General features: G+C 33.5%; 1 protein-coding gene across 1 annotated transcript in view; it reads right to left on the reverse strand.

The window, feature by feature from the left end:
• Positions 1-6,474, reverse strand: part of LOC311591784 (uncharacterized protein) — a gene marked incomplete at its 3' end in the record, with an annotated part of 42,286 nt that extends 35,812 nt beyond the window's left edge. Inside the window, exon 1 of the mRNA XM_084803424.1 lies at positions 6,137-6,474. Within this exon, the coding sequence (XP_084659550.1) occupies positions 6,137-6,151 (15 nt within the window). The remainder of the gene's footprint in view (positions 1-6,136) is intronic.
• Between the last annotated feature and the right edge of the window lie 7,205 nt (positions 6,475-13,679).

Here is a 13,679-nt window from a genome sequence, read left to right on the forward strand (position 1 = left end):
TTCCCACACTCATTAAATTTGAAGGTTTATCTCCAGTATGGATTCGTTGATGACGTCGGAGAGCTGAAGACTGAGTAAAGGATTTCCCACACTCATTACATTTGTAAGGTTTATCACCAGTATGGATTCTTTGACGTACTTGGAGTTTTGAGTACCGGGAAAAGTATTTCTCACACTCATTACATACGTAAAGTTTATATCTGGAGTGGATTATGTAGTGTACATGAAGACTTGAGGAGTTGGTAAAGGATTTCCCACACTCAATACATTTGTGAGGATATTCTTGAGAATGAATACTTTGTTGATCCCAGAGAGCAGAGAATGAGGCAAATGATTCCCAACATTCATTACACTCTTGACATTTTTGTCCAGTATTAACGCTGTGTTGAGCTTGATGTTTTGAGGACTGTGTAAATGATGTGTTCCTCTTCGTATATTTATAAGTGTTATCTCCACTGTGGATTCTTTGATGAACTTGAAGTTTTGAGGACTTGGTAAGTGATTTTGCACACAGATTACATTTATAAAATTTGCATCCCATATCTATTTTGTGTTGACCTTTAAGTTCACTACTTAATATTTCCCTATTTCTGTGCAGAATAGAATTGTACTTCAAAATTTGTTGTGAACCTTTTACCTGTGGCGCCTCCAATTGTGAAATCATGAGTGGTAGAGACTGAGTACTCTCAGAGGAAGCCAGAGCTTCTTGATCTTTTGTTTCAGAAATGACACACATGTATTTTTCACACTGATCATTTCCATAATGACATGTTTTATGAACTTCACTGTCACATGAATATTCCCAGAACTTCTTTCTATTCATCTCTGAAAGGCCATTACACCCAAATAATCTTGGTATTTCTTTCAAGAAAGAATCTTGTGTGCACTCCTTTGGGAATTGCTTCTTGGTATGGTAAGAAGACAAAACTGAAACAAATGAAATGAAATCACTATATGATATTTCAGATGCATATTAATGTAATATAGATATGTAATATATAAAATGACATCAAACTGGGGATCATAGCAAAATGGTACAACATAGAATTGCAGCAGTTTTTATAAGAAAACAAATGTCATGGTTATAATGGATGTTAGAAGATATCACATGAAACCATCGTATATTTTGTAATATATATTAGTGTCTTCATTAAGTATTCATTGGAACAAGAAGAACACTATGATGGGCAAACCTGGGCCCGGGGGTTCTGCTCGATCTATGGCACTAACTAAGGACAAAATGTGCAGTCATCATCAAACCCCTACCCAGACCTAGCCTAAGGACAGAATATTCTCCACAGCTAAGTGGAGATTGGGGACTGACTTTAACACAAACTCTGGTGCCCCTTATTTGTGCATGTCCCCTAGATTGCGTGCCCCGATGGCACTCAGAGGACGGATAGTGGACTACCAAGAAGAAACTTGATAATGTAGCATCATATTCAAGGGGAGGAGGTCCCCATCAGTCACAGTCATAGGGAAAGGGAATGTGGTAAAAGAGGATTGGAAGGAGGAATGGGAGGAGGCACGATGTGGGATAGCAATTAAGATGCAATATGAATGATTTTATTTTTCAGTAAAAAACAAACATGCAAAAAAGTATTAATTGGAACAAATAATGTCAAACAAAATTGTTCTAACTTTAACACATGAATAGAAAGCTACTCTTCATTGTGACATTCAATTAACAATATAAACACCAATCATTATCCTAAATACATTAACAAATTATTGACAGAAATGAGCAACTACAGCATTATTTCAGTTTTTCATCCAAATGCAAGATTTATCAATGATTTTAAAATCAAAGAGAATATTAATAAGAATACAAGAGAAAACATGATAAAAATTAAGTGTATCAGGTAAAATCCATGCCCAGTACATGAATATAAAGGGTTTCAAAATTTTGACAAACATTAAGGAATATTTACTAAGAGTAGTAAGTTTCTTAGAAACCAAAGAATTCTTAACAAGTTAAACATTTTTATGTCCTGAAAATCAAATTTGAATCCACAGTACTATATATATATATATATATATATATATATATATATATATATATATATATATATATATATCTTTATTTTAAATTAAAATATGAAATTCCAGACCTGACATTTGAACAGTCAAACATAACTTAAATTTCTATTGAAGTGAAAATTCATTACATTTCCCATTGCTTCTTTCTCTCCAGCATCACTCAGGTAACATTCTATGGTCCCTACACTCATTATCAAGTTAAAAACACGTTTTACTCTGAAATTTGCTTATCTCTGCATGTTTGGGTTGTGGGTGGGTGTGTGTGTGTACTTACAAGTACAAGTACTTACAAGTACTTACAAGAACATATGTGTTCTTCTTTTTTATCATTGTATATTGTTTCACATATGAATACTATTCATTCAAGAATCCTTACTGCAGATGAAATGTAATATAATGGGAGAAATGGGGAACAGTTTCTCAGCTGGAAGTGAACAAAAGATAAATATAAAAGAAGAAATATTTTTGACAAATATTTAAAAGGTAGCACTCAAGGATCTTGCTACAGGTCATGCATGGTGTGTGAGTAGCAGGGATGGAGAGAGAGTGGATCAAGTGAGTAGCCAAGTTGTGGACTCTGAAACAGCATTGCCTGTATTTCCTGGATAAGAGGAGGCATCCTAGGAGCTATGGACACATCAACCAAGCCCCATATGGCTGATACCCAGGTTCAAGAAGCATACTGTCCCAGGTTAAGTCACCCAGTAGCTTCCAGCCTAGCCAAACCTGGGTTACAGAAACACATGGCTGCAACTACTGACTTCTGCAAAAATAATTTCTGGGAAACAGGGACATGTTTTGATCCTCTGGCCTGCAGTTCCACTTTTTCAAAATGTTAATATATGCTTGACAATATGAGTAGACAGGCTATCATTCCAAAATGGAGGCCCCCAGCAAGAATAGAGTCTGAGAATCAGGAGCTCAGTGAGTGCAGAACACGTATTTGGCTGCTCAGTGGAGCCTAACCCAAAATGCAAGCAATGTCTCATGTTCCCTAGTGAAACAACAGTATCCAATTTGCAAGAAGAAAGAGTTCTATGCTCTGACCTTCTGATTACTCCTGGAAGTCTGAGAAACCGACCAGCCTATTTTTCACAGTACTAATAGCCGTCTTGAAGAGAACTGACAGATCTGAGAACCACACATGTCAGACCCTTATCCCAATCACCTGACTGCATGTCCAACTTGGACACAGCTTGATGTGAAATCATACAGGCTATTGGAGGAGATCCAGATCCCAGCATATGACCCATGGCTCTTCCTGCATGCTCTAGAAGCCCAGAGATATTCAGGTAAAACCAGCCAAAGCAAGGAACACTCAGATGGCTAAAGGGCAGCAAAACCTATGGCAATGTGGCACCAACACATTCCAACTACCCTAATAAAACATGGCCTGGACATACAAACACAACTGAAACTCAGGGAAATGGTCTTAAATCTATGTTTGTGAATATGACAGAGTCAATTCAAAAAGTTATAATTAAACTCATATAAGAAATATAGGAAAATATGATAAAACAGGATAAGGACATTAATAAAATGGCTCAAGACCTGAAAAGGAAAATAGACTAAATAAAGTAAACACAAACTGATGAAAAAACTGGAGTTGGGAAACTTAAAAAGAATCAGAAAATTCAGAGGTAAGCATCACCAACAATATATGAGTGATGGAGGAAATAATCTCACGCATAGAAGACAAAATTGAAGAAATAGATACATATGTCAAATAAAATATTAAATTTAAAAAAGTTCCTTACACAAAACATCCAACAAATCAAGGACATAATGAAAAGACAAAACCTAATATAAGTATGATAGAAATAGACAGAAGATGACAAGCTCCAAGACCAGAAAATATTTTTAACAAAATTGAAAAAGAAATTTTCTCCAACCTAAACAGAGAGATACATTTTAACATACAAAAGGCTTACAACGCAAAAAATATAATTGACCACAAAAGAAATTCCTCTTGACATATATTAGTCATATCCTGCTTTGAGAAGGAGAAACAGGTACAAATTGTCAACCAAGCTGAGAACGCATTTGTAGTACTAGATATATGGAGAGAGGAAAATAAGGAAAGGATATATATATATATCCTTTGGATATCATTGAATATATATCATTGGATATATTAATCATATGTTATGCCAAATCTTTGGGAGAATTTATTAGCACAAACACAATTTCATGTTTAAATCCATTTTAGCTCCTATTCTTTTCTCCTCTCACTGTCTCTCTCTATCTGTGTTATATATATATATATATATATATATATATATATATATATATATATATATAGAGAGAGAGAGAGAGAGAGAGAGAGAGAGAGATCATGACATTGAGTTAATGAGGAAAGACCTGGTAGTTTGGCTGATGTGAATGAGAGAAAGACTAAGTGCAAAATATACGATATAAAATCCCTTTAAGGGAATAAGTAATGGAAACCTCCAAATAATTTATCATTCATGTACCACAAAAATATTTTCAGTAATTAGACACAAATCAATCTACTAGTTTGTTAAATGTCTATAATATAATGTACTTCACATCAAAACTATTAAAGTAAATAAGTTAAATATCATATAAGATCCATGCTGTACTATACATTTTGTACTTTGTTCTAAAAGAAATTCTTAGGCCTACTTTCTGCTGAAGCTGTTTGCTAAATACTCTTCAGGTCTAGATTGCTCCTTGGATTAGAGTCATCCCATGCTGTGTCATTTTATTTTATCTTACCTGGTTCTTTCTCTTTAATCTTCTCTTTATCATCAATCCAGGGTTTTTTCATCTGTCTAAGACATGTTAATACCTCTGCTTTTGAAACAGAAATGCCTGTGAATTCAAAAAGAAATACAGACACACCATTCTATATAGCTGTGTACTAGCATAGGATTGTACCAAATAGAGAAGAAAGTATACATGAATGACTTACTAATTCTCAATTCCTTCCAAGACGTTTTAGACTCTTCATAACTCAATAGATTTTCAAATTCTGTATTTAATTTTATTAAGTAAACTTAAGTAAAATAATAGTAAAAGCATAACTTTGGGATTCAAAATGGATTCACATATAAGCGCTACTGGCTACCAGCACAAAAGTTATGAAACATTTAATTATTATTCGGTTAAATGTAAAAACAAGGTAAAGGGATGTAAGAAGTTGTCTATAGATAAGACAGTAATCAATACCTATAAAAACTTATGAGTTAAACTAAGTGATAAACTCAGCAGTGGAAGTAAACTCAAAATATTAGCTAGTAGAAGCTTTAGACATCCCTAAGGCAAAGTACCAAGCATGGAATAAATATATTCTCACCCACAGAAACCAGGTTATTGTAGTTCTCCAGCATGACATCTCTGTACAAAGCCCTCTGAGCAGAGTCCAGACATTCCCACTCCTCCTTGGAAATGTTTATAGCCACATCCTTGAAAGTCAGTAGACCCTGAAAATAAAATTAGCATTATCCCCTCATGGCCATTGTATAAATTCTGTGTTTGACACAAGGAAAGATTAGTTAACTAAAGAACTTGGTCTGTTATAAAAAAAAACTAATATGCATTTTAAAACTAAATTATATTCTGAGAAAAATACTTTTCTGACTTCTCTGCAATGAGGCAATAGTCTAGCAACACTGACCTTGTGTGGCGGGACCTTTTTGGGGGATCAATTGACATGATCACCACACCATGAGTGATGCTATTAAAATTGCAAACAATAGGAAGTATGAGAACTACCAAAAGAGGCCCTCAGATGAAATATTCATAATATATTGGCTTCTATTCACCGTTAAATAATGACCCATCTCAATCTCTGCAAATATAGAGTGCCTATATTTATCTTTGATATGAAAAAATTTATAATTTTTACAGATTACATTTTTATTTTGTAGAAGTTGTTCTTAAAAAATGAAGACTTGCAAATAAGCTGCCTTAAGCAAACAGGTGACAAAAGTTTTAAAGAGATAAAAATGAGAATCAAATGAGAAAAGTACTTCTGAAAATTAGTCAGCATTGTGAAGGTTCAGAAGTTCTGATAATGAAGCATTTTTGTAAAGACAATCAACTTGTCCCACACACACACACATTCTTTTACCTGTGAAGAAGACATCTCTTCTTTCCTCTTCAGAATGGAATTTCCCAGGAAATTTTACATTGAAATTTCACCTTCTAGATTCCACTCTCTGTTTAAATGCAGAAGATTTTCCATGTCCTTGGTGAAATGGAAGAGTGTAAATCAGGAATCAAAACTGACAAATATCCCTGCTTCTTGACAGTGATGTGATACAGAAACTATGACCTCCAACAGCTGAAAAAACAAAAGATTTTCCTTTCCTGTATTTAGGTGTTCTGTTTTCTTAGCATATTATCTTTTTCTCTACAAACCCAAGTGAGTTGCTGCAGTAACCTGCTATATACCTAACAGAGGCAGATTGGAATTTTAAAGGAGATAAACACAGCTGTCAGTTAAAATTCCTCTTCACAATTTCCTCTCTTTTTCTTTGTCAGAGATAGCTCATTAAAACAAAATTGGCAGTATGTTTTCAGTCATGGCCAGAATCTGTGAAGTAACCCCCACCTGAAAGCATTTCTTGTCCTGGGTAAGCAATGTAGATGCCTAGATCCAATAGGAAAGAAGCCAATCACTGCCTAATTCACTATTGTCTCCACTGAGATATTACTTTTGGCTTCCATGTCCCCGTCTAAAAATACCATGATTTTGTTGCTTTGAAGAAAGGCCCATGGTTATATTATCTCACAATTTCCCTTTTATACTGACATTACTTTTTTGTTTCATCAGCAAAACACTAACTGCTGATACCTATATAAGTTACCTCTGCACCATTTCTATTACATTTGGCTGTTACTGAAGGCAGCTTGTCTTTATGCTCTTGTAATATGTTCCTTCTTGATAATTTTATGCTAAACTGAGGTTTCAAATACAATTATATCATAGGCAACTTTACAAAACAAAATTGTATCATTCAATTTCTAAAAAGAAAATGCTGCATAACACAGGGAGAATCATTTCGATGTATTGCAAATTTTACCTTTACTCTTTCTCATTAGTCTCCAATGGAACAACTAATAAGAACTTAAATAGTGCCTCAAAGTTTGGTCGGAAGTTTTCTTACATTTCCTCTTTTTCTCTTTCATTCTGGCCCAAAATTTACACATAAAGGCCATATTCCATGGATGTAAGGATTCATAAATTTCAGAAATTTAAGATGTAGGTCTAACCCACAGAAAGTTTTCAAACTGTATTATATATGGTTAAATTAATACCACCTACATAGAAATTTGCCTTCTCCTAGGAATACATACTGCATCTAAGATTATCTAGACTTATTGCACAATAAAGGCAATTAGAAATATACTGTAAAACAGGCTTGCAGTTATAGAATAATATAATATATTATTTCCTATGGATATAAGATTTGTTAGGGAGCCATTTTGAAAGAGAAAATCATTGGTTTAATAATTGGGTGGCATCTTTGTATGCAGTTGCCTCCAATATACTCACCATTGAGGCTGAGTGTGTTGACACATTATTTAATTCTGGCCTTTGGGAGGCAGAGGAAGGAAGATGTCCATGATTTTGAGATGAGACAAAACAAGAAAGCAAACTCCAGTCTGTTGATGTACCTTTTATTCTTCCTACCTTAGTTAACACAGTAAATTATTAAGCCACTAGTTTTCTTTAACCAGCTAGTTCCCAAAGGACAGCACAGATAGTATGGTTTATTTTTAATCTGCAAGCACTAGGCTGGGCAGAATGTGAGCAACTCTAATCTTATTATCTTTAAAACTAAAACATAAACCAATAACTTGTGTGTGTCATGGCTCCTGGGTGGATTATTTTCCCTCAGGCTCCTTTTTTTATTACTTTTTTTCTCCTTTATTAATTTTTTCTTGTTACATCTCAATGGTTATTCCATCCCTTGTATCCTCCCATTCTTCCCTCCCTCCCATTTTCCCCTTATTCCCCTCGCCTATGACTGTTCCTGAGGGGGATTACCTCCCCCTGTATATGTTCATAGGGTATCAAATCTCTTCTAGGTAACCTGCTGTCCTTCCTCTGAGTGCCACCAGGTCTCCCCCTCCAGGGGACATGGTCAAAGGTGAGGCACCAGAGTATGTGAGAAAGTCATACTCCACTCTCCACTCTACTGTGGAGAGTGTTCTGTCCATTGTCTAGATCTGGGTAGGGGTTTAAGGTTTAGCGCCTGTATTGTCCTTGGCTGGTGCCTTAGTTTGAGCTGGACCCCTGGGCCCAAATCTGCCTATCATAATGTTCTACTTGTAGGCTTCTAGGACCTTCTGGGTCCTTCTACTTTGCCTTTCTCCCATGATTCTCTCATCTAGAGTCCCAATAGAATGTCCTCCCCTCTGTGTCAGTTACTTGGTAAGTGAAGGCTTTCGTGGGACATGCCCCTTGGGCTAATATGCAGATATAAGTGAGTATATAACATTTCAGTCTTTCTGCTTCTGGGTTAACTCAGTCATTATCATCATTTCTAGCTCAATCCATTCATCAACAAATTTCGGGAATTCCTTGTTTTTAATAGCTGACCAGTATTCCATAGTGTATATGTACCACAGTTTCTTTATGCATTCTTCTATTGAGGGACACTTAAGCTGTTTCCATGTTCGGGAAATGCAAATCAAAACAACTCTGAGATTCCATCTTACACCCATCAGAATGGCTAAGATCAAAAATTCAAGCGACACCACATGCTGGCGAGGATGTGGGGAGAGAGGAACACTCCTTCATTGCTGGTGGGAATGCAAGCTTGTACAACCGCTTTGGAAATCTATCTGGTGCTATCTCAGAAAAATGGGAATAGGGCTTCCGCAAGACCCAGCTATTCCACTCCTTGGAATATACCCAGAAGATGCACCAGCACACAACAAGAAAATTTGCTCAACCATGTTCATAGCACCCTTATTCATAATAGCCAGAACATGGATATTTTATAAATTTTACTATTACATTTATTTTGTCAAGCATGTATACCACACTTGATACTTCATTCATCTATTTGTCCATGAGTTGCTTCTGCTTTTTATTTAGTTATTTCATTTATTTTGTTCGCTGCTCAGACCACACTTTATACTTCATCCATCTATTGGTAGGTGAATTGTTTCTGCTTTTTAAATTTTCTTATTACATTTATTTCATTTATCTCAGGGACCGTACTTGTTACTTCATTCATGTATTTATAAATGAGACACTTCTGCTTTTAAAATATTGTTATTAAATTTATTTTGATTATTTCTGCCACCACAATTGATACTATATCCTCCTATTGATATATGAGTTGCTCTTAGTTATTAAATTTAATTATTACATTTATTTTGTTCATAACTTTGAACCATACTTGATACTTCATTCATCTATTGGTAGATGAGTCACTCCTGCTTCCTAAATTTTATTCTTACATTTATTTTGTTCATCACTTGGACCACACTTGATACTTCATTCAAATATTGGCAGATGAGTAGCTTCTGATTTTTAATTTTTATTAATACAATTATTTTGTTCTTTGCTTAGACCACCTTTGATACCTCATCCTTCTGTTGATATATGAATCTCTCCTGCTTTTTAAATTTTATTATTACATTTATTTTTTCATCACTTGGAAAACATTTGATACTTCATCCATTATAGGTAAATGAGATACTCCAGTTTTTAAATTTTTATTAATACATTTATTTTTGCATATCATGGACCACACTTGATACTTCATTCATGTATTTGTAGATGAGTCACTTCTGCTTTTAAAATTTTATTATTACATTTATTTTGCTTATTACATAGTCCACACTTGATACTTCTTTCATCTATTGGTGGATGAGTTGAGTCTACTTTTAAATTTTTATTATTTAGTTTATTTTGTTCATGGCTGGACCACAGTTCATACTATTCAATTATTGGTAGATTAGTTGCTCCTGCTTTTAAATTTAATTATTACATTTATTTTGTTCATTCCTTGGGCCACACTTGATACTTCACCCATTTATAGGTAGATGAGTCACTTCTGCTTCTTAAATTTTATAATTCCATTTATTTTTTTCATTGCTTGGACTACACTTGATACTTCATACAAGTATTGGTAGATGAGTCACTCCTGCTTTTTAAATTTTATTATTACATTTATTTTGTTTATCGCTTGGACCACACCTGATACTTCATCTGTCTATTGGTTGTTGATTCTCTTCTACTCTTTAAATTTTATTATTCTATTTATTTGTTCATCTCTTGGACCATACTTGATACTTTTTCCATCATTAGAAGATGAGTTGCTCCTGATTTAAAATTATTTTTTTAAGTTTGTTTTGTTCATTGCTTGGACCACACTTGATACTTCATTCAAATATTGGTAGATGATTTGTTTCTGCATTTTAAAATTTATTATTAGGTTTATTTGTTCCTGGCTTGGACCACACTTCATACTTCATAAATCTCTTGGTAGATTAGTCCTTCTTAATTTTATACATTGTTATTACATTTATTTTTTATTCCTGTGCCCACCTTGATACTTCATCCTTTTATTAGTATATGAGTCGCTCCATCTTTTTAAATTTTATTATTACATTTATTTTGTTCATCGCTTGGACCACACTTGATACTTCACCCATTATTAGTAGATGAGCAGCTCCTGCTTTTTAAATTTTATTATTAAATTTATTTTGTTCATCGCTTGGACTACACGTGATACTTCACCCATATATTGTTATATTTCTTGCTCCTCATTCTATGTTTAATTATTACATTTATTTTGTTCATTGCTTGCAACACACTTGATAGTTCATCTATCATTTGGTACATGAGTCCCTTATACGTTTTACATTTTAATATTACATTTACCTCTTTCATCACTTGGACCACACTTGATACTTCATTCCCCTATTGATAGATGAGTCACTTCTGCTTTTTAAATTGTATTGTTTCATTTATCTTGTTCATCGCTTGTTCCACACTTGATACTTCATTCATCTGTAGGGAGATGAGTCGCTTCATTTTTTAAAGTTTCATTATTACATGTATTTTGTCCATCGCGTGGACAACGCTTCATACTTCGTTCATTTATGGGTAGATAAGTTGCTCCTGCTTTATAATTTTTTATTCCATTTATTTTGTTCATCATTTGGAGCACATTTGATACTTTACCCATTCATTGGTCTATGAATTGTCTTTGCTTTTAAATTTTATTATTACATTTATTTTGTTCATTGCTTGGACCAGACTTGATATCTCACTCGTCTATTGGTAGATTAATTGTGCCTGTTTTTAAATTTTATTATTACATTTATCTTGTTCATCACTTGTACAGCACTTGATGCTTATTCCACCTATTTGTAGATGTGTTGGTTCTGCTTTTCAAATTTTATTATTACATTTATTTGTTTATCAGCTGGAGCACATTTGATACTTCATTCATCTATTGCTGTATGAGTCACTCCTGTTTTTATGTATTATTATTACATTTATTTTGTTCATGTCTTGGACCACTATTTATAATTCATCCTTCTACTGGTATTTCTACATCGCTCCTACTTTTCAAATTTTATTATTACATGTATCTTGTTCATCACTTGGGCCACACTTGATATTTCATCAATCTTTTGGGAGATGAGTCACTTCATCTTTTTAATTTGTATTATTACGTTTATTTTCTTCATTGCTTGGACCACACTTGACATTTCATCTATCTGTTGGTAAATGAGTTGCTTCAGCTTTTCAGTTTTTATTATTACATTTATTTTGTTTATTACTTAAGTCATATTTGATACTTCATCGATTGTTAGGAAATGAGTTTCTCCTGCTATTTGGATTTTATTATTACATTTATTTTGTCATCGGTTGGACCACACTTGATACTTCATTAATCTGTTAGTAGATTAGTTGGCTCTGTTTTTACTTTTATTTTTACATTTATTTTTTAATTCATTGGATCTAACTTGATACTTCCACCATCTTTGGGTAGATGAGTCTGATCTGCTTTTTACATTTTATTATTGCATTTATTTTGTTCATATCTTGGACCACACCAAATACTTCATCCATCTATTTGTGGTTGAGTCCCTTCTGATTTTTAAATTTTATTATTATATTTATTTTGTTCATTATTTGAACCATACTTGATATTTAATTCATCTATTGCTAGATGTATCTGGTCTACCTTTTGTCTTTTTTTTTCCAGAGCTGAGGACCGAATCCAGGGCCTTGCACTTGCTAAGCAAGCGCTCTACCACTGAGCTAAATCCCCAACCCCATTTAGCTAAATCCCCAACCCCCTGGTCTACCTTTTAAATTTTATTATTACATTTATTTTGTTCATTGCTTGGACCACATTGGTACTTCATTCTTCTATTGGTAGATTAGTTCCTTGTTTTTTAATTTTATTATTATATTTATTTTGGTCACTGCTTGGACCGCAATTGATACATCCTGCACCTATTGGTAGATGAGTCTGTTCTGCTTTTTCAATTTTAGTATTACATTTATTTCATTGATCACTTGGACCACAGTTGACAGTTAATTCATAAATTGGTAAATGAGCCTCTCCTGCTTAAAATTTATAATTATATTTATTTTTTCCATCCCTTGGACCACATTTGATACTTCATTCATTTATTGGTAGATAAGTCATTTCTTTTTATTTAAAATTTATTATTACATTATTTTGTTCATTGACTGCACCGCACCTGATACATCATCCCTCTATTGGTAGATGAGTCAGTTCTTCATTTTAAATTTTATTTTTACATGTATTTTCTTCATATCTTCTACCACACTTCATACTTAATCCATTTATGGGTAGATTAGTCACTTCTCCTTTTTAAATTGTATTATTACATTTATTAATTCATTGCTTAGACAAGACTTGACACTTCATCAGTCTATTGGTAGATGAGCCTCTCCTGCTTTTTAAATTTTATTATTACATTTATTGTGTTCCAGACATAGGGGAGGGGAGTAGGGGGGAAAGCAGGAGGAAGGGAGGAATGGGAGGATACAAGGGATGAGCTAACAACTGAGATATAATATGAATAAATTAATAAAAAATGAAAAATAAAAACACTTATTGTGTTCATTGCTTTGGCCACACTTGATACTTTATCCATCTATTTTTAGGTGAGTCACTCTTGATTTTTTAATTTTATTATTATATGTATCATTTTCTTCACTTGTACCACACTTGATACTTCATCTATCTGTTGTAGATGACTCACTTGTGCTTTACAAATTTTATGATTACATTTATTTTGTTCATCGCTTTGAACAAACTTGATACTTCATCCATTATTAGTCAATGGGTCACTCCTGCAATTAAATTTTTATTATTACATTCATTTTGTTAATCAGTTGGCAACCACTTGATACTTCATTAATATATTCATGGATTAGTTCCTTCTTTTTAAAATTGTATTATTGCATTTATGTTGTTAAAAGCTGGCATCAAACTTGATACTTTATTAATCTAATGGTAGATGAGTCAGTTCTGCTTTCAATATTTTATTATTACATTTAATTTGTTCATTGGTTGGATGAAACTTGATACTTCATTCATCTATTGGTAGATGTCAATTCTGGTTTTTAAATTTTATTTTTATATTTATTTTCTTCATGG

The sequence above is a fragment of the Acomys minous genome (assembly GCF_964271855.1).
Source record: "Acomys minous genome assembly, contig: scaffold_52, whole genome shotgun sequence".
Lineage (NCBI taxonomy): Eukaryota > Metazoa > Chordata > Mammalia > Rodentia > Muridae > Acomys > Acomys minous.